Source organism: Alosa sapidissima, chromosome 2 (assembly GCF_018492685.1).
Source record: "Alosa sapidissima isolate fAloSap1 chromosome 2, fAloSap1.pri, whole genome shotgun sequence".
In the NCBI taxonomy this organism is placed as follows: domain Eukaryota; kingdom Metazoa; phylum Chordata; class Actinopteri; order Clupeiformes; family Clupeidae; genus Alosa; species Alosa sapidissima.
In genome coordinates this window covers 14,505,333-14,531,199 of record NC_055958.1, presented here as the reverse complement: position 1 = coordinate 14,531,199, position 25,867 = coordinate 14,505,333, and the positions used below count along the sequence as shown (strand labels likewise).

The 25,867-nt window shown below is 45.4% G+C and overlaps 2 protein-coding genes across 5 annotated transcripts in view; one reads left to right on the top strand and one right to left on the bottom strand.

Moving 5' to 3' along the window:
• Nucleotides 1-8,704: 8,704 nt before the first annotated feature.
• Nucleotides 8,705-10,734, top strand: LOC121695486. Its single transcript, XM_042076385.1, has 2 exons — nucleotides 8,705-9,768; nucleotides 10,377-10,734. Exons 1-2 carry the CDS (start codon nucleotides 8,866-8,868, stop codon nucleotides 10,392-10,394), a joined length of 921 nt encoding a protein of 306 aa, XP_041932319.1. The 5' UTR covers nucleotides 8,705-8,865; the 3' UTR covers nucleotides 10,395-10,734.
• A 7,031-nt stretch (nucleotides 10,735-17,765) lies between these two features.
• The window catches only part of nck2a (NCK adaptor protein 2a), a 40,097-nt gene continuing 31,995 nt past the window's right edge, over nucleotides 17,766-25,867 (bottom strand). For all 4 annotated transcript variants that reach the window (XM_042076068.1, XM_042076053.1, XM_042076077.1 and 1 more), the window contains 2 exons: nucleotides 20,170-21,062; nucleotides 17,766-19,363 (listed from right to left, as the gene is read on the bottom strand). In XM_042076068.1, coding sequence (XP_041932002.1) covers nucleotides 19,169-19,363; nucleotides 20,170-21,062 — 1,088 coding nt within the window. In that variant the 3' untranslated portion in view covers nucleotides 17,766-19,168. The remainder of the gene's footprint in view (nucleotides 19,364-20,169; nucleotides 21,063-25,867) is intronic.

Here is a 25,867-nt window from a genome sequence, read left to right as displayed (position 1 = left end):
GACGTCGTCATACTCAATTCTCTCTGCTCTGCACTCAATTGAATAGACCTAACCAATCAGAGCAACGAAATAGGTTACCGTGAGCTGTAGGAAGAACACCCGAACCATCCTTCTTCTCCACAAAAAGTTACTCGAAGCGATGTTACGCGGTTTCTAAGCCAAAACATTTTTTGTCACATCGACCTACAGTAAACATCACCTCACAATCCGCTAGCTGCTTGCTGACTGAAGAACATGTCACAATACAAAAACGCTGTTTTTGGAGTTTTCCCACATGTCCACTTTATTTTCAGAAGTAATTGTTTTCACTGATACAACCTCTGTTGTATTAAAGGCCAAACCAGATGGAAATATATGCATTTTTCCTACGTGCAAACAGGGTCTTAGAAGCCCTCTGTCTAGCTTCTTGCCACAGAGTTTTTGTTTCAAACAAAATCAACTGAAGCGTGCTCAAATGACGTGATAGACAAGCCACTGTTGCTCATCTGTCCATCATCATATAAAGCCCAATTTTATTGGTCCAAACAGCTCTGGTTCGGGTGTAGTTGCTCCACAACGGAACAAGTCCAGACCGAACCTCCCGAACTCAAATGTTGTGGGTGGGGCTAAGTTCGGCTGGCACCCACACTAGGACAATATGGCTTTCACAAATGAAATACATCAAATTACAGCGATGATAGTCCATCATAATTGGAAAGTACTTCTTCATAACTGTAGTTCCATATGGCAGTAATTATTGCTTTTTCACTCTATCACTTCACTGTGCTAACCAGTTTTAGCTCATAAGCCAGTTTGTCCTTGTCAGTGGTATTAAATCCCATGGTGTTCTCCAAGCATCTATCCTTGGGCCCATTTGACATCTCAACACATTGGCAAATCATATCAAATGTCCGTAAGTGACTCAATAAAACAATGTTCTGGCAGCAATGTATCCTCAAATTAAACTCATCTAAGAAAGGGACAGGTGACACTGGGAGTCTGTAATCTTTTGGTAAACAACAGAATTTAATTTCCTCTACTGCCAATGACTTTGATATAACTTCCTCCCCACCAAAAAGTAATTTTCATTTTCATTTTCATGTCATCTGTGACTTGTACATTTTGACAAACATCAAACACTTTTTTTAAGTCTCTACCTACCACCTGTGACATTGCCAAGCAACTGATCATTCTAGTCCCTACCTAAAGCCCCTGGCCCGTCCTTCGGATGAGATGTTAAACCGAGGTCCTGACTCACTGTGGTCATTAAAGATCCCATGGCACTTATCGCAAAGAGTAGGGGGTTCCCCGGTGTCCTGGCTAAATTCCCAACCTGGCTCATTCAATCTGGCCCCCTAATCATCCTCCACTGTAATTGGCTCATTCACTCCCTCACTCTCCACCTCAAGTTGGTGTGTGGTGAGCGTTAATGGCTGCCGTGCAAACAACTGATCATTCTAGTCCCTACCTAAAGCAGAGAGGTCATTTCATATTTTGTGATGCTCCAGACATTTCTTTGGTCTGCCTGAAATTAGATAAAGAATATGACCGCTGCCCAGTCCTGCACATTCTCTCCACAAAAATAAATCACGCTTGTCAATTTATCTCCATATCCTACTCCATCCCCTACATGTAAATGAGTGTGTGTGTGTGTGTGTGTGTGTGTGCATGCATGTAGGTGTGTTTATGTGTGTGCGTGCGTTCATGTGTGTGTGTGTGTGTGTGTGTGCGTGCGTGTGTGTGCATGCCTGTGTGTCTTTATGTCTTTATCTGTGTGTGTGTGCGTGCGTGCGTGCGTGCATGCGTGTGTGTGTGTGCGTGTGTGTAGATGATATGGTCCCCCCATGAACGGAACTTGGCATGCATTCAGAGGGTGTAATAATGATCTTACTCATAAAATGGCATGCCGTTTTGAACATGTCAGCCAAAGATACCTACAATTACAAAGCCTCGTTGTTTGCTTTTTCTAGATGGCGCTATACCTCAAATGAGTGGATATGGGATGGGTTGACATGGCCCCTTAAGACCAACATACAAAAAAAGTTGGTCATCCTAGACCCTACGATTCCCGAGATATTCACAGAAAACTGTGTCCAGCCTACCCTCCTTTCAGGGGCCTGGTGCAGCGTCGATGGGTGGGCGTCTGGGCAACGGATCAAAACGAAAAACAACGGTTCCATGCCATGTCCTTGTGGGGCTACATGCCCACCAAGTTTCGTGCAGCCCGGTCTTTCAGTGTCCCGGGAATCAAAATTACTGAAGGAAGAAAAAAAAATCCTGAGGAAAAAACAAATCTGGCGGCGGTCACAATTACCTCATGGAGGTCTCTCACAATTACCTCATGGAGGTCTCCCAAGCATGAAATACCCACACTCACAGAATTACACTGGCTAAACCATTTGTGCAAATGCATTGATCTCCAAAGCCTTTTTGCTTAATTCAATTACACTGCAAGCTATTGTCCAATAAATACTGTTACCACTTCATCAAATAACTTAATCAACCCCTTACCCTTCATCAAATAACTTAATCAACCCCTAACATCACGTCTGCAGCAATCTGTCTCTAACTGAAGAGGGGCCTGAGTTTCATGAAATGTAAGGCTACTGTCACATCCCACCTTTATTTTTGTGCAGGAAAGAAGCTCATGACATCCTATTTGTAAGTGAAGTCACATGTGTACAGTCAAAAGGGAAAGGATGGATATGTGTATAAGATAATGTGTGTGTGTGTATGTGTGTGTGTGTGTGTGTGTGTGTGTGTGTGTGTGTGTGTGTGTGTGTCTCTGTGTGTATCAGCCCTTGGACCACCGAGAATTACACATGCATGCCCGCCTCCAGATACCACTAGCACTGATCCTTTTGGTTGGCTCTGTGTTCAACAGTGCTCGAAAAGCACCACCAAACCCACAGTCGATTTGCCACACTTCATTGCATTCACATCATGCAACAAGACATAACGGTCACGCACAGTGCAATACACAGAATGGGTCCAGCACTGTGAGCTATCTCAGGATTAGGCAGGTGTGCTAGAAAGCTAATTAAGCCACAAGATAGGGACTCCAGGTAAGATTCCGCCTGTCAACCAGTGTGCTCCTTATGAGAAAGGCAAAGTTCAGAAATATGTTGTGTTTTTTACTGCTTTGGTTTTAAAAGCATTAAGTATGTTTGAATTAGCTGTTCATATTTTATTACTATCCTATTTTAGTTAGACCCTTTCTTTTGTTCTAGTCTTTGGTGTCCAATAAACCATTGAATTAATGAATTATTTACTTACTGTTATATATGAATTTACAGAGAACCATCTATCAGCCACTACTCTCATGAGGATATCACAAGTGGACTGTTTTTTCACGGCTTATGTATTTACAAAAATACAATGCTGACTATTTGTCGGTGAAATTCAATACTTGCTTTCTCTGTCTGTAAATGTGTAAGAGGAGGTAGAACAGTACTTTACTGACATGGAGGAGATAATGAGTGGTGCAGTCGAGCAGGAGCATTCAGTACTGAGAAGGTCGACCTCGTGAAGCAGACCCCAATAAACTCATGCAAAGTTTTTAGAAGATACAGACATGTTGTGGTGTGCTGAGGGAGCCACCTACTGGTGATGCATATCAATGATGAATGTTTTTTTTTCTGACTTCAACCTAACCCTTTAAACCCTCGCTCTAATACACTGTATTTAAAGCACATAGTTGGCAGTAACCAGACATAGAATGTGTTTTTAGAGAAAATTTGTCTTAATGGCACAGGGCTAATTAAGCTGAAGAGAAATTATGATATAATCAATTTGTGTTTTTGGCCATCTGAGATTGTCTGTGTTGTCCCAGTACATGGAATGTAGACCTCAGTGTCAAAGGTTTTGTGTTCAGGAATTCAATTATCCACATCAATCTCAAAAATGTTAATGCACCTGTTTGTCAATTCACAAGGCAGTTAACCAAAGTTAACTAAGGTATTCACTGGCTAATAGAAAACAACGTTTTCCTTAGTGTAGAAAAAAGTATCATCATAAGCTATCAGCCCAAAAGGAGCGTTGGCCCACCGGGAAAATGCCCGGTATGCCAGATGGCCAGTCCGCCCATGTCTCTGGTCTTATTGTTTTATGAATAAAAATATATATATAGTTGTGCCCCACAATCACTGTCACCCTGAGCACTTTGCTGTCTACATGGGCAATCAATTTGTCTCCATCTCCCACTCCATCCCCTACAGTATCTTGCAACTCATGTGTATGTAAATGAGTGTATGCATATGTGAGTTTGCTTTTGTGTGTATGTGTGCGTGTGTGTGTGTGTGTGTGGGGGGGGGGGGTGTTTGTGTGTGTTTGCCTGTGTGTGTGTGTTTATGTGTGTGTGTGTGTGTTTACCTGTGTGTGCATGTGCTCGTGTGTGTTTGCCTGTACTGTATGTGTGTATCTGTGTGCATGCATGTCTTTGTATCTTTGTGTGTGTGTGTATGTGTGTGTGCGTGCATGTGCATGCATGCCTGCTGTGTGTATCTGTGTGCATGCATGTCTTTGTATCTTTGTGTGTGTGTGTGTGTGTGTGTGTGTATGTGTGTGTGCGTGCATGTGCATGCATGCCTGCTGTGTGTGTGTGTGCTTTTTATCATCATTCTCCGGCAACACCATCTACAGGCTGATTGGTGTGTAGGCTACAGTCACTTAAAGGAACCATATGTAAGAAATGTATTTCAATTAATCATAAAATGGCCCTGTTATGTCACTAGACATTAAGAAATCATGTTAATTTCAAATACTTATATCACTGACAACAGTAGTCCGGCCAGGATATTGTCATTTAAAAAGTGAAGTTGTAGCCCTCAACTGATGTTGTGTTTTGTCATGTCATGTTGTGTTTTGGCCTGATGCGCCACCCTCCACCTATCCACTAATCACAAAGTCAGTAGTGTTTTGGCATCAGTGTTGGCAACCTCGAGTCAGGGGGGAGGGGGAGGGGATACACCTCTCTACAGTAATTTGAAAGTGATTGCAGTACCAATTTTGGCCACAATCTTACATATGGTTCCTTTAATGTACACATAAATTAATTTATTGTATGGCCCCCCATGGATGGAATTCCATGAAACTTGGTATAGGCCACCCCCAGAGACTGTTAGGGTAACACACATCGAATTTGGTGCAGGTTATTTTCGCGAAAACATTATTTTTCAGCTTTTAGGGCCCAGTATGAGGTAGATGTCTGCACTCCCATGGGCGACCCGCAGAACCCGCAGGTCGCTACGCAAAAAAGCTGTGCGGGACATGGGTTGAAAGCTCTATGCGGGAGCGGGCGAGATGAGAGAGGTGCGTTTGCGGGTGCAAGATTCACTGCACTCTCGCAGCATTAAAAAACGGGGTTTAAGCAGGCTAACTGACGGATACTGTCATTTAGGCCTGCTATGTGGGTTCAATTCTTTCCTGCTGCTCCGTTGTCGAAACTCGAAATCGAAAGCATAACGGCTTCTACACACAGTTGCGTGCGTTGCAGTGCTGGAGACGCATCCCATTCACTTTACATGGGCTCACGTCATCCGTTGCGGAACTGAATTGGGGGTCCGTTGCGTCGCGTTTCTCGCGTTGAGAAGTTCAGCTGTTGCTGCACTGACAGACGGCACCGGCCAATCAAGCCAATCGACGGACAGCACCAACCAATTAAATTACAGTTATACTTGATTTGCATAGCCACCGTCGGGAACACCTACTGGCATGCGTTGACGGAACGCAACTGTGTGTAGTGTGTGTTAAGTGCTCCTTTTGTGATACAGAAGGCAAAACTGATGAATATCCCTCCTGCATTTCCTGCGGGCTTTTGCGCGGGGGAGCGAGACCTAATGTTACAGATGCGGGCGGGAGCGGGACTAAATATGGCACATTATTGCAGGAGCGGGGCAGAATGTTGCGGGAGCGGGCGGGAGCGGGCGGGCGCGTAGGGCGCGGTAGCCTACTGAAAAATCTGTCCCACGCAGACCTCTAGTGTGGAGTGTCTTACGCTTATTTTCCGTAAAAGGCTAGTGGGGCTACATTCTCACCAAAATGAGCCCCGGTGTTTCCGCGTCCCAGGAATCGTTGACCAAAAATTCAGGAAGAAAAAATGGAAGAAAGAAAAAAAAAAACTGACAACTTGTATATGATATTATGATGTCATAATAAATAATCCTATCTCTGAGAGAGAGAGGGAGAGAGAGAGAGAGAGCGCAAGCGTAGTGTAATAACTTTAAATAATAATATAAATAATAAATAATAGCAGAAAGTTATTACGCTATTGGTTCAGAAATGTTTTTACATTATCGGAAAGTTATTACATTATTGGCTTTATTTCAATAAAATGATTACATTATTGGCTGTTATTACATTTTTGGCCATTATTACATTATTGGCTGCTACAACGTGTTTTGTTTAAATTGAGTAAACAACTGCATTTAAAAGCTTTGTTTACAAGACAGATATGTATGCTGCACTTCAGAAACGATTTGGTAAGATCACAACACAAAATTAAGCTTTAAGATTTCATTTCTGGTTACGTCTGTGGAAGCAGTACAATGGCAAGTTCAGAAACAGCCAACAGCTAGATCAGCCAGGGAGCTACCGTGCTAGGGGGCATCTTTCTGTAAGGGGCCATCCACACAGAGACGCTTTTTGGTTTAAACGCACATGTTTTGCATGTTTGTATAAAAGCGTGCAAGCTTTGGTGAATTTCTGAAACAGAAACAGTGCCACCTATAGGCTTGGAATATGAAGTAACGTGTTGAGTCGTGTTGCTACGCAAATATTCTTGAAACGATTCCAGGGAAGACGGGGAAAAAAGATTGTTTTGGTACGTGTGGACTAGGCCTAAAGCTCTATGTTAAAATGGCATTTTCCTTTACGACCAAATTGTTCTCAGATGCTTTCTGCTAACTGATCAGATGCACTTCCTGATCATCTGCACTACCCAGTTGACAGAGCACTCTTTGGGTGAGTAGGCTACTATTGCTCCTTGTAGTAAGGTTCCTGTCCATTGTTGGACGAATGGGGATCCTATGAAGTAAACCTCCCGTCTGTCACAGCCAGGCCAGGTTCCCAAACGAGCAATCAGTCCAACTTAACCACACCTGCCCGTTCACTCTCCCCTGCTTATTAGTTACTCACTCCAACCAATCAGTCTCCACTGCTCATTCTCTTCCCTCCTGATTGGTGATCACTTTCACCTGCACTTCATTGAACCACAGACTACTTAATCTCCATTCACCCAGCACTCTGTCTCTGGGTACTGTGGAGTAGGCGAGGAGTTGGGGAAGCGATGAGTGCTTCCGGGAATGCGAAAGAGCCGCCAGACCCATTGGAAATGGCGTTTGGTGGACTGGGATGTGATCATGGATTGTTAAGCATGGATAAGTTTGAAACTAGATCTAATGATTTGGAGGAGTTGTCAGGGGAGCATGATAGTGAGAGTACTATAAGCGAAGGTGACGAAGGTGAATGGAATTTAATTCAAAGAGCATCAAAGAAAAGGAAATACTAAACTAGATGAAACGAAAAGAGTTAGGACTGAGGTTAAAGTAGTGATTCGATTTCAAACCCCCTGTGTATTAAACCCATTAAAAGTCAGTGAAGCAATTTATAAGCAAATAGGAGAAGTTCGCTCCGTCAGAACGCTAAGAGATGGTAACCTGTTAGTGGTTTGTCAAGACAGTGATCAGAGAATGGGATTGATGAAACTTAAAACGTTACTGGGGAAAAGTGTTAAAGCCCAAGACTGGGAAGAAAGGGGTAAAATAATGGCGGTGATATCTGGAGTATCGACAGACTTGTCAGAAGAAGACATTAAAAGCAATGTTAAACGAGTTCGAGTCAGCAAAGTCAAGCGTTTGCAAGTACTTAGGAATGGAAGTAAAGGACCAAGTTTGTCTGTCTTGTTAGTGTTGGATGAGGTTAAGATGCCTGAACGAATCATGATTGGGTATGTAAGTTATATGACGAGGACTTACATCCCCCCACCAACTAGATGCTTTAAATGTCAGCGATATGGACATATTTCTTCTGCGTGCAAATCAAAACCCAGATGTGCTAAATGTGGAGGCGAACATGAATATGGTAAATGTGCGGAAGGAACGAAAATCAAGTGCTGTAATTGCGGAGGTGAACATAGTGCGGCCTACAAAGGGTGCGAAATGCATAAAAGAGCAGTTCAAGTGCAAAATTTTAAGGTAAAAGAGATCATTACTTATGCTGAAGCCATTAAAAAGGTTGACAAAGAAAACCAAGCAAAATCAAGGGTTAAAGTAGGTAAGTAGGCCCCTTTAGATTTAACCCCTAGTCAAGCTCAAACGACCCAGAAATGTTGTAAGGTAACTGAAGATACTTTAATTGTGGATAAGAAAAGTTTCATTGCTTTTATGGTGGAAGTGGTTAACTGTTCAGCCCAAGTGGCAAGTAGAAGTGATAGAATTAAAATAATTAAAAGAGCAGCAGAAAAGTATCTAGAGATTCATGATTTGTCAGTTGACTCTATTCATAACATGGTATTAGGAATTTCTGATAGCCAGGTGGCAGTTCGTAATGAGTCTATCAATTTTACAGTGGAACGCCAGAAGTTTAATTGCTAATGGTCAGGAACTTAAAAACTTTATTGAGGAATTAGATATTAAACCCAACATTATCTGTATACAGGAAACCTGGTTAGAATCATCACTTGATTTCATAATATATGGATATACAGCAGTACGTAAAGACGGGGATACTGCAGGAGGTGGAGTGGCCACATTTATTCAGCAGGGGATTAATTACAGAGCTTTAAATGCAGATAAAGAGGTTGAAACAGTCCTGGTTGAGATCTGGGTAGGTAAAACTAAGATTAAAATCGTCAACTTTTATAACCCTTGTAAAAGAATCCTGAGAGAAATGCTAGACAATATGTGTGAGGAGGGAAATGGGAAGCTAGTATTATGTGGAGATTTTAATGCACATAACACTCTGTGGGGAGGTACTAAGGTGGATGAAAATGGGAGCACTATTGAGGAGTTTATGGATGATTATAAGTTGGTTTGTTTAAATGACGGAAGGAATACTAGGTATGATGCGTCTCATGGAACAGGATCAGCAATAGATCTTACATTAGTATCTGATCAGATAGCAGGGGTAAGTGAATGGGAGGTTAGTGAAAATTCTCTTGGCAGTGATCACTATATTATTTGGTTAGGTATTAGAAATCAAAATGTGTGCCTTGAAGAGAATTGGTTTCCAAGATGGAGAATGAAAGAAGCAAACTGGGGGTTATATAGCATGAAGGCAAGTGGCAGGCTAATGGGAATAATGTCAGAAATGAGTAATGATGTTGATGAGTTAAATTCAACAATTACAAATATTTTATATGAGTCAGCGGAGGAGGTTCTTGGCAAATCTTCTGGGATGAGGAAAAGAAGAATGGTACCTTGGTGGTCAGATGATTGTAAGGAAGCAATTAAAGCCAGAAATAAAGCTTTCAAAATTGTTAAATCAAATCATTCCTATACCAACTTAATGGAATATAAAAAATTACACTCAAGGGTTAAAAGAGTCATAAAAGAAGCTAAAAGGACATATTGGCGTGACTTTTGTGGTAAAATAGGAGCAGAAGTCAAAGTGGGTGATGTTTGGAGCATGATTAAAAAGATGGGAGACATTAGAAGGGAATTTTCTCTACCTGTAATTAAAAATAATGATAAAGAGGCAGTAACTAATCAAGAGAAAGCAGAGATGCTTGCAAAAAGTTTTGTTAAGGTTCATAGTTCAAAAAACCTAACTGATGAGGAATTGTCTTGGAGAGTTAAAGTTATGGATGAGAGTAAAGGGCTACTGGGGAAACATGTAATAAACGAGAGTGTACTAGATAAGGAATTTACGTTATTTGAACTTAGGAGAGCGTTAAATGGGGTTAGGAATACTTCACCGGGGAAGGATGGTGTATGTTATAAAATTATTAATGAAGTCGATGATATGGCTAAAATGATAATTTTAAGTCTTTACAATAAGGTTTGGGAGCAAGGCAGATTGCCTTTGGGCTGGAAACATTCTGTAGTGGTTCCTATTGGGAAACCAGGGAAAGATAAGACTGAAGCTAAAAGTTACAGGCCAATAGCATTAACATCTAACTTATGTAAGCTTATGGAGAAAATGATCACTAGAAGACTAATGTATGAAATTGAAAAAAGAGGTCTTGTCTCCCCACACCAGAGTGGGTTCCGTAATGGACGTACTACGATGGACCCTGTTGTATGTCTAGAAAATGAAGTAAGGAAAGCGCAAGTCAGTAAAGAATCAGTCTTAGCAACATTCTTTGATATAGAGAAAGCGTATGATATGCTATGGAAGGAGGGACTGTTAATTAAGCTGAATAGAATGGGTATTAGTGGTAAGATGTTTAACTGGATTAGAGACTTTTTAAAGGATAGAACAATAGAAGTGAGAGTTGGGGTTAATTTTTCTAACATCTATTCAATAGAAAACGGAACACCTCAGGGTAGTGTATGCAGTCCAGTGCTGTTCAACATCATGATTAATGATGTTTTCAATACAATAGACGACATTAGAATTAATAGAGCATTATATGCGGATGATGGAGCTTTGTGGGTAAAAGGACGCAATATTGTTAATATTACAACCAAAATGCAACTGGCTATTAACAAGGTAGAAAAATGGGCATGTGAGTGGGGTTTTCATTTGTCTATAGAGAAGACTCAATTTATTTGTTTTTCAAAGAAAAGAATAAATCCCACACTAGAACTTAAGTTATATAATCAATCAATCATTAAAACAAGTTAACGTTATTAGGTACCTGGGAGTGTGGTTTGATGTCAAGTTAACATTTAAGGAACACATACAGAAAATAAATGAGGTGCAAAAAGGGCATTAATGTTTTGAAATGTTTGTCAGGGTACAACTGGGGAGCGTCAGGGATGTCCCTTAAAAGAATTTATATTGCACTGATAAGATCAGTGTTAGACTATGGATGTATTGTGTATCGTTCAGCATCTAAGACATTGATTGGTGAAATCAATAGAATGCAGGCTAAAAGTCTGAGGATATGTTGTGGTGCATTTAGAACATCTTCAATACCAGCATTACAAATAGAAACCGGAGAAATGCCCTTAAGCCTTAGACGTATTAAGTTGAGTATGGCTTACTGGATTAATTTAAAGGAACATGTATCACACCCCACTAAGAAAGTTCTTAACGAGTGTTGGGAATATGGTAGATCCCAGATTTGTAGCTTTGGTTGGGATGGTAATAAAATAGCAAACCAATTGGAAATAGATGTTATCAATTGTAGTAAGACTGTGCCCCTGGTAGGAACTCCACCTTGGTTGTTTTGTTCTCCTATGGTAATTATGGAAACCAAAGAGATAGCTAAATCTGGAGGAGTGTATCAGAACGTAGAGCAATATCTAGAAAGTATGTATTATGATACAACACAGGTCTATACAGATGCATCTAAAGATTCAGAGGGTAAAACAGGTATTGCAGCATATATCCCTGATCACAAAATCTCTATTAAAAAGAGAACATCAGACCATCTGTCCATATTTGCAGCTATTATTATTGCATTACAGTGGATAGAAGAAGCTAGGCCCCCTAAAGCAGTTATTTGTTCTGATTCAATGTCATCTCTCACATCTATACAAAATGGAGAATCATCATGCCGACAGGATTTATTGAATGAAATTAATATCATATTTGCAATCAGTCAACAGGGAATATCAATCCAGTTTGTATGGGTACCTGCTCATAAAGGAGTTGGTGGTAATGAGGAAGCAGACAAGCTGGCAAAAGAGGCAACTAAGGAAGAGGAAGTTCAGTTAAACATTCCTCTCAGCAGATCAGAAGTTAAGGTAATCATCAAACACAAAGTTAACTTAATATGGCAAGCTGAATGGGATAAGGAGAAGAAAGGTAGACATTTATATAATATACAAAATAATATCCTAAATAACAAACCTATGTACCCAAACAGACAAGAGGAGGTTTGGTTTACAAGGATGAGAATAGGCCATACTGGTTTAAATAATAGCTTACATGTTGTAAATAAACATCCAACTGGAAAATGTGAGTTTTGTGGAATGAGAGAGGATGTAGATCATGTTCTTTTAAAATGCTTAAGATTCTCCAGACAAAGAGAAAAGCTAAAGAGGGAAGTGAACGCAGCCAAGAAAGCCTTCTCTTTAGACACCTTATTAGGTGAGCCTAGATCAGGAAACATCACTAGTGCTGTCATCACATTTATCAAAGAAACACAATTAGCAAATAGGATTTAGTTGGTTGTTTTGTGTTTTGTGTTTTTTTTTTTTTAATTTTTTTTTTTTGTTAATTTTTTTTAATTATTTTTTTTAATGATTTTCCTTGAAATAACATCCAATTGATTGCATCTCAGTCCAGTAGATGGCGGTAATACACTTTGCCTGTAAACTGCCATAAAACCTGACAGAAGAAGAAGAAGAAGACACTCTGTCTCTGGCCTCATCATCGGATGCTACAGAACTCCAGGTCACTCTGTTCCTTGAAATCTGTTCTGAACTGCTATTGAAGCTGAATCTCCTAAGTTTGCCTTTTGGATCTCCTGTGTTCTCAGCGTGTGGTATGACACTTCTGAACTTTTGCCAGTAGGCCATGTTTTCGTGAAAACCCTGGATTCTGCCTGTGATGTTCTGATGCCTGTAAATAAATCTCACTCTGCTTGACTTCTTGTCTTGTCTGTCTCTGTGGGTCCTGACAGAAGGCCAGAGCACAGCAGACAATGACCACCCAACAAAACGATCCCATCCAGGAGCTGGTCCAGGAGCTACGCAGAACCCTCGCCGCTGCAGCACGAGCACCTGACCCAGCCAGGATGGCCTCAAGTCCAGTGGTAAACCCAACTCCGTACTCCGGAACACCTGAACAGTGCAAAGGATTCCTTTTGCAATGCAGCCTCGCCCTGGAGATGCAACCTGCCCGTTTCCCCACAGAGAGATCACGCATTGCATACATCGTTTCCCTCCTCACTGGTCGTGCCCTCCAATGGGCTGAAGGAGTGTGGAGCCAAGGTGGACCCACAATCGATTCACTGGACAGCTTTCTGACCCTTTTCACAGAAGTCTTTGGAATTCCTGAGGGAGACTCTGCACTCCAAGCCAAGTTGCATGCCATCAGACAAGGGAAAAGCTCGGTCACTGACTATGCTCTCCAATTCCGGACCCTCGCCGCAGCCAGTGGCTGGAATGAAGCTGTCCTTCTCACCACCTTCAGACAAGGGTTGGAGCCCTCACTCCGACTTCAGCTGTCTGCCTACGACGATGCAATGGGCCTTGAACGCTTCATTCAGCTGGCTATTCGGGTTTCACACCGGTGAGAGGGCTGCCTGCAGGATCTGCGATTCACCCCAGCAGCCCACTCAACAACCTCAACTGCAGTTTCAGGAAGCACCGCGGAGCCCATGCAAGTGAACACGACCCGACTCACCCCTGCTGAGCGTCAAAAAAGAATGTCGCAACGTCTTTGCCTGTATTGTGGAGGCTCCGATCACCTCATCGCCCAATGTGCCATTCGTCCCTCCCGACTATCAGGGAGTACGGTCTGTGCTCCTGAAATACATTTTAAGCCTTTAACCATGCCAGTGACGCTGATTCACTCCTCATCATCCTATTCTGTCTCTGCTTTGGTTGACTCTGGTTCGGCAGGGAATTTCATCTCGGGCTCCCTCTGCAGACGCCTCCAGCTCCCGAGGGCCCCTAGCCAACCTCCCTTCAACGTGAACTCCATAGTGGGTAAGCCCTTAACACGCAAACTTTTTTTAAGAGTCAAACTGAGGGCCTAGTCATGCGTGTAGGATTCTTGCATATAGAATCTATTTCCTTTTATATTCTGGAAGATTCAACTGCTGAAGTGATTCTAGGGCGTCCCTGGTTAGTCAAACACTCACCCACTGTGTGCTGGGAGACTGGCGAAATTCTTAGCTGGGGTGACTGATGCATACCATCTTGCTGCCCTGAACTCCCTCTACGCCGCAGTCCCCAACCTTACGTTGAGCTAAATGCAACCTCCATAGAGAGCCCCCACCAGAGTAGTCCTGTCAATATCCCATCCGCATATGAGGATTACAAGGATGTGTTCTGCCCACAAAGAGCAGCCCAATTGCCCCCTCACAGACCCTGGGACTGCAGCATAGATCTGATCCCTGGCCAACCACTGCCACATGGAAGAATATACCTTCTCTCTCTACCGGAACAGGCCATGAAAGATTACATCAAGGAGGCCTTAGAGTTAGGGTACATTCGTCCCTCTAAATCTCCTGTTGCATCCCCTTTCTTCTTCATCACAAAGAAAGATGGCGGCCTCCGACCGTGTATTGATTATCGTGGCCTGAACCAAATTACTGTTAGGTTTCGTTATCCCCTTCCACTCATCCCAGCAGCATTGGAACAACTACGAGGAGCCAACATCTTCTCCAAACTGGATCTCCGCAGTGCGTACAACCTCGTTCGCATTCGCCAGGGGGATGAATGGAAAACAGCCTTTGTGACCCCCACAGGTCATTGAGTATTTGGTCATGCTGTATGGACTGTCTAATGCCCCCTCTGTCTTCCAGGGGTTCGTGAATGAAGTGTTCCGGGACTACCTGAATCAGTTTGTGATTGTGTTCATGGATGATATATTGGTCTTCTCACCCAATCTCAGTGAACACATCAAGCATGTCACCCTGGTGCTGACCAAACTCTGAGAATTCCACCTGTTCCTGAAAACTGAGAAGTGCATGTTCCACTTACCTTCTGTTCAGTTCCTAGGCTACAACATCAGTCCCCAGGGGGTCTCCATGGATGAGGGAAAAGTGAGTACTGTTCTGTCCTGGCTAATTCCCAACACCATCAAGGACCTCCAGCGTTTCCTGGGATTCGTGAATTTCCACAGACGTTTCATCAAAAACTACAGTCTGCTCTCTGCACCCTTAACCTCCTTAATTCGTGGGAAACCCAAAACCCTTAAGTGGAACCCAGAAGCATCCCGAGGCTTCCAGAACCTCAAGGAGGCGTTCACAACGGCCCCTGTTCTCCATCAGCCTGACCCGAATCGGCAGTTCGTCGTGGAGGTTGATGCATCCAGCTCCGGAGTTGGCGGAGTCCTCTCCCAACACCATGGCAACCCTCCACGTCTCCACCCATGTGCCTACTTTTCAAGGAAGCTCTACTCGGCGGAAAGCAACTATGACATAGGCAACCGAGAACTCCTGGCTATCAAGCTTGCCCTTGAAGAGTGGCGTCATTGGCTGGAAGGTTCCAAACATCCATTCCTGGTCCTCACAGATCACAAAAATCTGCAGTACCTGCGAGATGCCAAACGCCTCAATCCTCGGCAAGCAAGGTGGGCCCTCTACTTCACAAGATTCACCTTCACCATCAGCTACCGCCCTGGATCCCGCAATTGCCGAGCCGATGCTCTGTCTCGCCTACGCAGCACGGAGGAAACTCTTGAGCAGCCTGAGACAATCATTCCTGCTGGTGTAGTCGTGAGTCCCATCCAATGGGCCTTGGATGACCAGATTGCTGCTGCCACAGAAGCTGATCCTGCACCTCCAAACACTCCGGCCAATCTTACCTTTGTTCCCCGTATTCTTCAAACCCAACTCCTGACCGCAGCACACTCATCCCTGGGCACGGGGCACCCTGGAAACGCGGCAATCCTTTTACTACTTCTTGGCCGCTACTGGTGGCCAGAAATCAACAAGGATGTGCAGAGATTTGTAGCAGGTTGTGTGGACTGTGCCATGACCAAGACACCCAGACACCTTCCAGCTGGTAAACTAGTTCCACTTCCCATTCCACAAAGGCCATGGTCACACCTTGGGGTAGACTACATCACAGACCTTCCTCGCTCTGACGGCAACACCTGCATCTTAGTGATAGTGGATCGGTTCTCAAAGTCATGCAAGCTCATCCCTCTGCCAGGTCTCCCAACAGCCTCAGAGACAGCGGAGGCGCTGTTCACCCACGTCTTTAGGAACTTTGGAATACCAGAAGACATAGTCTCCGACAGAGGACCACAATTTGTCTCTCGCTTTTGGAAAGCCTTCCTGCATCGCTTGGGCGTCACTGTGAGCCTGACATCGGGATACCACCCTCAGTCCAATGGGCAAACTGAAAGGAAAATCCAGGAGGTGAGCCGTTTCCTACGCACCTTCTGCCACAACCAACAGAACGCTTGGTGCAAGTTCCTCCCCTGGGCGGAATATGCTCAGAACTCCTTGCGTCAGTCCTCAACAGGTCTAACCCCTTTCCAGTGTGTACTTGGCCATCAACCACCGCTCTTCCCCTGGTCTGGAGAACCCTCTGAAATGCCTGCAGTGAACACCTGGTTCCGGGAGAGCCAGAGGGTCTGGAATCAAGCTCACCGCCGCCTACAACAGGCTGTCCGTCGCCAACAACACCATGCAGATAACCGACGGTCGACTGCGCCGGACTATGCAGTGGGACAAAAAGTGTGGCTCTCTACCAGGGACATCCGCATGCGTCTTCCCTCGAAGAAGCTAAGTCCAAAATTCATAGGTCCCTTCCCTATAGTGAAACGGATTAGTCCAGTCACGTATCGTCTTCAGCTGCCAGCTGAGTATAAAATCCATCCTGCTTTTCATGTCTCTCTCGAAACCTTATCACTCACCCCACTCTCCTTCCTCCACAGAACCTGGCGCTGTTGCTGAACCCCCCCTTGCCGCTTCTCCTGGACGAGGGTCCTGTGTATGCCATCAGAGAGGTTCTCGATTCTCGGCGTCGCCATGGCCGTCTCCAATACCTTATCGACTGGGAGGGGTATGGTCCAGAGGACCGATCGTGGGTCAACAGCAGTGATGTCCTGGACCCCACTCTACTTGCCGAGTTCCACCAATCCCATCCCAGCCGTCCGGCCCCTCGACACCGTGGTCGGCCTCTTCGTCGGGCACCCTCGTCCGCAGTTGCGCCTCCAGGAGGGGGGGGGTATTGTCACAGCCAGGCCAGGTTCCCAAACGAGCAATCAGTCCAACTTAACCACACCTGCCCGTTCACTCTCCCCTGCTTATTAGTTACTCACCCCAACCAATCAGTCTCCACTGCTCATTCTCTTCCCTCCTGATTGGTGATCACTTTCACCTGCACTTCATTGAACCACAGACTACTTAATCTCCATTCACCCAGCACTCTGTCTCTGGCCTCATCATCGGATGCTACAGAACTCCAGGTCACTCTGTTCCTTGAAATCTGTTCTGAACTGCTATTGAAGCTGAATCTCCTAAGTTTGCCTTTTGGATCTCCTGTGTTCTCAGCGTGTGGTATGACACTTCTGAACTTTTGCCAGTAGGCCATGTTTTCGTGAAAACCCTGGATTCTGCCTGTGATGTTCTGATGCCTGTAAATAAATCTCACTCTGCTTGACTTCTTGTCTTGTCTGTCTCTGTGGGTCCTGACACCGTCATTCTCCTAAGACCAGACAGACCTATTCAGGCCTTTTGGGCCCTAGAGGAAAATGTGGACACATAATTGGAGCTAGTGTCAAGAATCTCCATTTTAGAGTGCTGCTGTTCACTGGGTATTTGACTAAGGATCACTGAGTGACACATTTTAATTTAATTATTCCATTTTATGTACATTACATTTAAAAAAATAAAATAAACTATTGCCCTTTTATGCTTTTATTTACTATTATTCATTGCTTTTTTTATGTAAAGCACATTGAATGTACACCGATATATGAAATGCACTATATAAATAAATTTACCTTGCCACACAAATTCAACTTATTTGAAAGAGGACAGAAAAAAGTCAGTTATTCTGCAAAACTTTTATTGAACAAAAGTATTTCAATTCTCACCACACTGTCTGCAGCACAGTACCATTATGTTGATCTAAGTGATTCATAAAATGCACATGATCTCTCTCTCTCTCTCTCTCTTCATATATATTTATATATAGAATATGTATATTTATGTACATACAGTGGAAAGAGGAATTAAATAACATTGTTCAATAACATTCAGACATTATATTCCATATAAAAAGCAGATAAACTCATCAATCAACACTCTTACTGGTAAACAGTTGGTTTGTAGCCAAGTTCAATCAAACTGAAAAAAAAATCATTACGGTTTTCTTATTACTTCTGAATTAACACACATCATAATCAGTGTTACATGAGTGTTACCCTGGAAGATTGCGCATGAGTGAAAATGTGTGTGTGTGTGTGAGAGTGTGATTCTGTGTGTGTGTGTGTGTGTGTAAGATAATGATTTTAGATTTTAGCAGTACTAGAGGTGGCTGGCACATATGGTTGTAGGTTGACAGACATTCATACTTTGCTGAGCTAAAGAAGCCCCCCTTATCGCTCTTTCTCCCAAGTAATTCAAGGTATCCTGAAATAATGTTTTCCCAACATTTATTTGTCACTGTCAGAGACCATCAGTTGGCTTGGCTTCCTGTGACTTAACTAATTTGTATGCTTATTGCATTGACAATAACTTATCCAGATTTTTGATAACCCGATTTTCAACCAAGGATTCAATTAACAGAAAGTTCCTTGTGTTTTCTACATCAAGCGATTCCAACTTCAGCATTGAGCCAACCAATCCAACATCATTTTCAGCACTTTCTTTCTCTCTCTCTCTCTCGGTCAATGGCACAGACAGAGGGCAATTCAGCAGGTGTTCAGAAGTCCAGAATACAAAAAAAAAAAAAACATCACAGAGGTTAACACACCTCAGACCAAGCACAACAGGAGAGAAGACGAGGTGGCCCCAGCCAAGGCAGAGAGTGCTGACAACGGTCACTTCGTGAAAAGATAGGGTCACATGTTCATGAGTAATGCTAAAAAGTTTAGAAAACAAACAAACAAACAAACAAAAACTATTTGACAACAAGATAGACATCATTGACAGTTTAAATAAAAGAGGGAGACAGGGGCAGAAGCCCGCCTCAAACAGTTTCTGAAACGGTCCACAGGGGTCAGTGGGCTCGATGTGGAAGGGGGTTGGTTGCCTGTGCACTCCTGCAGGCCTGGGACTCTGGCCCCATCCCCACCCCCATGGGGTCCCCATAGTCTGGGCCCTCAAGTCTGACGAGCTCAACAGGAAGCTAAAGAAGAAGAAAAGGAGAGGAAGAGGTGACTGTGGGTGGGTAGAGCATCTGGGGCAGGCTGTGTGTGTGTGTGTGTGTGGTCAGGGGGTGGGGATCGCTCAGGCCAGGGCCTTGACCAGGTAGAGCTTGTCTCCGTGCTCGCTGGTGAAGATGGGCGCTCTCTTGTAGTGCTCCAGCAGCTCGTCCATGCTGGGGAAGCGGCGCTGGCCGATGCCATAGGCGCCGTCCAGCAGCTGCACCTTGAAGTGCTTGTTCTTCCCTTCTGCCTTCAGCGACACGGAGAAGTCACTCGGCTGAGAGAGAAGAGGGTAAAAGAGGATTTGTGTTTAGTTTTAAGGCAAACATTCTCCAATCAAATCAATCAATCACTTCCAGCAATGACTCCACAATGGGTTTCTACCTGAGTACACCACTACAACAGAAATCAGAAAAATGTTTAAAAAAAGTCTGATCCCCGAGAGGTCAAACCTTGTGCAGCTTTGGAGTAACCTTTTGAGTAATGTTCTGGACAACCACTCAAGGTTTCATGTGTTCTGTTTGGATGACCATGAGAATTTGCCTAATGATGATAGAAGTTCTCCAGAGAGAGGATGTTGCTCAGGAACACTACCTAGCAACACCTAACAACATTACTCATGAAATTGCCTTGCATGTCATCAGCTTAAATGTACCACAAGGGGGTGCACTTGCCTAAGCTTTAAAATCCATTGAGTTGTAAAATGGTAAAATGTGGTTTAACACTGACCCACTGTAAGCAGTATTCATTATAAAAATGCTTTGACTATTTAAACTCTCAGTGTAAACAGCTCATATTTTAGGGAGAACCTTGTTTATTCTTTCAACAGTGACACATTCTTGTGCCCTCATCTGACTCCTTGCAGTCCCTTCCTGGCCTCTCTTTTCAGGCAATCATATGCAAATATGAATCATATGCATCATATGCGAATCATATGCAAATATATGAAATCCCTCATTTCCATGAAGAGATTATTTACCTGACTATACTTGGGTAATAGAATACAGTGAAGGCATTCATTATATTTCTACTCTATTACATGGAAGCGCCAAAGCCTTCGGTTATGGCCGTCTCTGCACTCACCGAGGACTCGCTGTCGCGCACCAGGAAGTCTCCCTCCTCGCCCCTCTCGTTGAGCACGCACTCGGCCTGGTGCCGCGTCACCGCGCCGTAGTACCAGTCCTTCCCCGCAAACTTGCCCGTGCGCGAGGGCCGCAGGAGGGCACCGGCCACGTATGGCGAGCCGGGCCGCGAGCCGCCCCGCGAGCCGCCCGTGAGCGTGTGGTAGCCCCTGCCCGGCACCACCGACGCCCCGGCCGTTGACGCCGCGTCGGATCCGTCATTCAGGATGGCCACATAGTTCTTGGGCACGAGGCCCACGAGGCCGCGGGCGTTGCGGCAGCGCCACCACTCGGGGTCGTTCTCGGGCTTCTCCAACACGTCCATGGTCTCCCCCTTCTCGAAGTTCAGCTCCTCCTCCGTCATGGAGCTGAACGGGTAGAGCGTCTGGACCACGTGGAGGACACCGGCAGACCGTCCGCCGCCACCGCCCCCTGGTCGCCCGCCGGCCGTGGCCCAGCCGTTGGACACGATGACCCCCGAGGACGAGACGGATGGCGCCCGCTGGGAGCCGTATCCCAGGCCCACGTCTCCGCCGCCGTCGAGGCCGCCCGCGGTCATCTCCTCCTGGACGTAGTTGGAGGGGAACCAGCCGACGCGTCCGGCGTGGCTGCCACGCCACCAGCCGTCGCTGCACTTCTCCATGACGACCACGCGCGCGCCCTTCACCAGCGTCAGCTCGTCGTCGCGCTCCGCCGCATACGAGAACTTGACCACAGCGGGGATGCTCAGGTCATAGATGCGCTCCGCGCCAGAGGTCAGCGTGCCCATGCCCCCACCGCCGCCGCCGTTGGACGGGTACTCGCCGTCCGTGCTGGGTGTCGGCGAGGCGCTGGTCTTCCGTCGAGTCTTAAAGCCTGGGAGAGAGAGAGAGAGAGAGAGAGAGAGAGAGAGAGAGAGAGAGAGAGAGAGAGAGAGAGAGAGAGAGAGAATTTAATCAACAAGTCAGAACTAAAATCTACCCTAAGAGTAAACCAATCCAAGAAATAAATCACGTCACTGAATGTTTGATGAAAAGACTGGCCAAGAGGCGGCGATTCAGTGATAAAGTCAAAACCTTCAATCTTCAGTCGATTACCAATCTGACAGGTAACAATCCAGTAAAAAACCATATCCAGCCTACAGGGGACAAACACGAGCAGACAAAGAGGCTGGGGGTGTGGTCATAGTGTACATGCAGAACTGTCTGGCTGGAATACTGCTGTATTCATTGGCCTGGTCGCTTTATGGAACCACACACAGAGAGACACAGAGAGAATGATTTTCTTCATTAAAATAATTAGCATTCCATTAATTATACAAGTTTTTTTTTATTTATAGTCATCCCTAAACATCTGCATAATACAGCATAGAGTGGGGTATGGGACACACATGCACGCATTCTTTCTCTGAGACCCACACACACACACACACACACACACACACACACTGCATTAAGTGCATTTTGGATGGCGAGCTGGAAGTTGATTAGCATGCAGGAGGGAGGATGGGGAAGCAAACTGCTGGCTGATCCAGTGGGAGCGCAGATCTAATTGAGATGGCAGGCCCTAGTGGAGGCCCAGCAGGGAGATCAACATTACAGCCCAGGTCTCTCATAGGCCAGGGAGAGGGAGGGAAGGGTGGAGAGGGAGGGGAGGGTGGAGAGGGAGGGGAGGGTGGAGAGGTAAAGAGATAGAAAGGGAAAGTAAGTGAGAGGGAGGGTGGGGGGATGAAGCTATGGGTATAAGAGAGAGAGAGAGGCTGAGAGAGGAGAGAAGAGGAGAGGAGAGGAGAGAAGAAGAGGAGAGAAGAGGAGAAGAGAGGAGAGGAGAAGAGAGGAGAAGAGAGGAGAGAAGAAGAGAGGAGAAGAGAAGAGAGAAGAGGAGAGAAGAAGAGAGAAGAAGAGAGGAGAGGAGAAGAGAGGAGAAGAGAGGAGAGAAGAAGAGAGGAGAGAAGAAGAGAGGAGAAGAGAGGAGAGAAGAAGAGAGGAGAGAAGAAGAGAGGAGAGAAGAAGAGAGGAGAGGAGAAGAGAAGAGAGAAGAGGAGAGAAGAAGAGAGAAGAAGAGAGGAGAGGAGAAGAGAAGGGAGAGCAAGAGCCAAAAGGGACGGAAAGCTGCATAGACCAGACTGGAAGGCGAGTGTGATGATGAAGATGAAGAAGATGATGATGATGATTGCAGGTGGGCATCCTGAAAAGTTGACCGTATGACAGAATGAGAGGTAGAGAGGGACGCAACTGTGCAGTGGAGATCTGCGATTCCAATTAATATACAACTGTTGAGCATGCCAGACACAACCCCCCCCCAACACACACACACACACACACAAACATACATCAACCCCCACACACACACACACACACCGAAACATTCCACATGCTGTAAATGAGGTATTGTCTACGCTGGCATTTCTGAGAGGTAAAAAATACATCTATGCCAAAGCATATTGATGCATCCCGACTCCTATTTAAGAGTCTGTAAATGGGCCAGGTTGCGCTGCCGGCTGCTAAAGTAGGTCTCTGTCCTGTCATCAGACGTCTCCGCAGATGGATGAAAAAGGCGGCCTCCACCTTTGTCGGAACATAAAAGACCCTCCTCGTTTCTCTGTGCCTATTTCCACTGCTAGCAGCCAGCCAGCTCCGGTACCTTCAACCACACACACACACACACACACACACACACACACACACACACACACACACACACACACACACACACACATACACACGATGTGACTATGAGAGAGAAAAGAGGAAGGGTTTGTTCTTGTGCGCTTAGGCTGTGCTGGAGCTCATCTGTGGAAACCTCCAATCCCAGCTCACCACCCCGCCCCCACCACCATCCCCGAACGACTGTTCTGAGGTCAGTCGAGCGCAATGATGCTCCAAATCGGCTCCCTAATGGCAAGGGTCGGAGAGTTCAGGTACGGAGGGGAAGAAAGGAGAACAGAGAAAAGAGGGGGGGGGGTGATTTGAGTATTAAGGCTTTGAAATAATAGTGAACGCAGACTTTAGGGAGACAGAGAGAGAGAGAGAGAGAGAGGGATGGATAGCCCTTAAAAATGTGAATAGGATGAGAAAGACCTCTCTCTTTCACTCACACACACACACACAATAAAATGCACTCTCTCAAATCACTACAAAGGCACTCACTCTACAGCGCAGGGACAGGAGCATCTGAAGAGCTCTCAGCAGATGACACACAGTGAAAACACGGCCAGATCTGCTGTCTTCAGGACCAATTAAACACTATTAACGAGGACACGAAAGAGCCTGCCAACCACACCGTGGCTAGCATGAGAGAGCTCTTCAGCACACACACACACACACACACACACACACACACACATTAAATATTCACCGTGCGTTTGCTCCACATCGCAAACAGACAGGTGTTAAAACGCAAACACGCAGGAGGGGGGGGGGGGGGGGGGGGGGGGGGGGGGCGGCTGATGGCGCTTCAACAAAGTCACAAAAGAAAGTTTATTTGGGGGGAAAACTTTGGTTTTAAGCGAGCATGCTGGAGAAGGAAAGGGAGGCAGTGGTGCTGCTGTTTAGGTGTGGGTGGGGTTGGTTGGTTCCTTTTTGTGCCTTTGAAGACTGATACATTAGCTTTTTACACACACACACACACACACACACACACAGAAACAGAGAGAGAGAGAGAGGGAGAAAGAGAGAGCGAGAGGGGGAGGGGAGAGAGAGAGGGAGGGAGATAGGGCCTCTTTGCTAAGGGAGGTGGTTGGGAGCCCACATCAGAGGCAGCGGGAGGCCCGGGAAACGAGGATGACAACAGCAAACAGAACACACACCACTGGGAGAGAGCCGGAAATAGAACACGCAACAACAGGGCATATGTGAGAGGAAGCTTTAAGTCAAGGCAGAGAGACAGCCTGAATTGTATATGTATGCGGGTATGTGAGTGAAAGTAACAGTGTGTGTGTGTGTGTGTGTGTGTGTGTGTGTGTGTTGTATTTGACGTGACACAAAGTGAAACCCGAGCTCTTAAGTCTCTTTTAAGTGTCCCACTGAGGGATGGAACTGTCAGAGCGCAAAAGGAAAAGGTCTGTACTGCCGCGTCTCAAGTGACCACAGAAATGCCTTTGCACAGCACAGTGAAGGGAGATAATAGATGCACACACACACACACACACACACACACACACACACACACACAAACACACACACACACACACACACACACACACACACACACACTGAGAGAGAGAAAAAAAGAGAGATAGCCTTGCCCACGTCCACAAAGTGTGCACACACACTCATACACACAAAAACACACTCACACAATACAGTCATGCCTACATCCACAAGTACACAAAAGCACACACGGGGAGCATAATACATTCCTACACCTACTCACACACAAACACACACACACACAACTCTTTCTCTCTCTCTCTCTCTCTCTCTCTGTCTTTCTCTCTCTCTCTCTGTCTTTCTCTCTGTCTCTCTCTCTTCTCTCTCTCTGTCTTTCTCTCTGTCTCTCTCTCTCTCTCTCGCTCTCTCTCTCTAGTTCCCTCTTATTTGCACTTCAAGGCACTGTCTGCTGGGTCCAGAAGGCCGCGTTGGCAGCGGAACAGTCCAGTCCTCTTAGCATTCTTCCCCCTCTGCGTCCACAATCCACCCCACCAGCCTGCGTCGCGGGCAGACACCCATATGGCCATCCCCAAGGAGACCATCCCGAGGTCCAACCCCGCGAGCCTCCGCATCCGTCTACCCGCCATCTCAACTCAGGACTCCGAAACCACACGTCCATCTGGACGTCCTGGAGAGAACAGTGCCTCCGGAATAATCCTGTGCGTTAGAGGACGTTAATGGGCACCGTTTGTCCGTCACAGCAGCAGACAGTTATCAAACTCGGTGGATCAAGAGCGAAACTTTCAATGCCGTGAGGATACAGTCCGTGAAGTGAACTTAATGGCTATAGTGTTTGTGACATTCTGCCAATGTTCTCAATGGTCATTTTAACAACCCCGAAGCTTGAAGCAGAGGATCGTGGTGAGGAACAACTCTGTGATGTAACCAATCAGGACATAATGAGCCTGTTGGTCAATCACGTCTAAGACAAAACAACATGGTGACATGCATGCAGTGCCCTTGTTGCTCTTCATCTGGATGCTGAGTTCAGCAATACCCTGCCCCTACCACTGTCGTTACCGTTACATTCATGGCCGTTTTGCAGATGCAAACAAGCCCATAAAACCATTAAAGATTAAATAACTTCACATTTCATGGTGACCTATCCTAAATGCAAACTACACTCTGTAGAATCCACATTAGTTAATAGGAAGTCATAAAAACATCACCACAGAGAGAAGCCCTCTTCCAGCCTTAATCCTGATCATATTTAGGGTGTTAGGGAAAGTTGAGTTGAGCTAAGGGAACTGAGGAAGGCCAATCTGACAAGCAGGCATAATGGCCAGAGCAGTAGGGAGACGAGAGAGGGACATACAGTACGGTTAAACAAGAGGTACCAGGCATTAGTGCGGTGCCTCAGGCCAAAGCACAGGCAGGAGAAGTGTGTGAGCTAATATAAAAGCTATGTGCTAACTCGCTTGGGGACCCACAGTCAACCAAGAGCAGCATTACTGTAGCTCCAAAGCTGCAGGCTCACCCAAACAGTGCACCAGTGGGATCAGAGGCAGGCAGCTATCAAAAATATGCTGC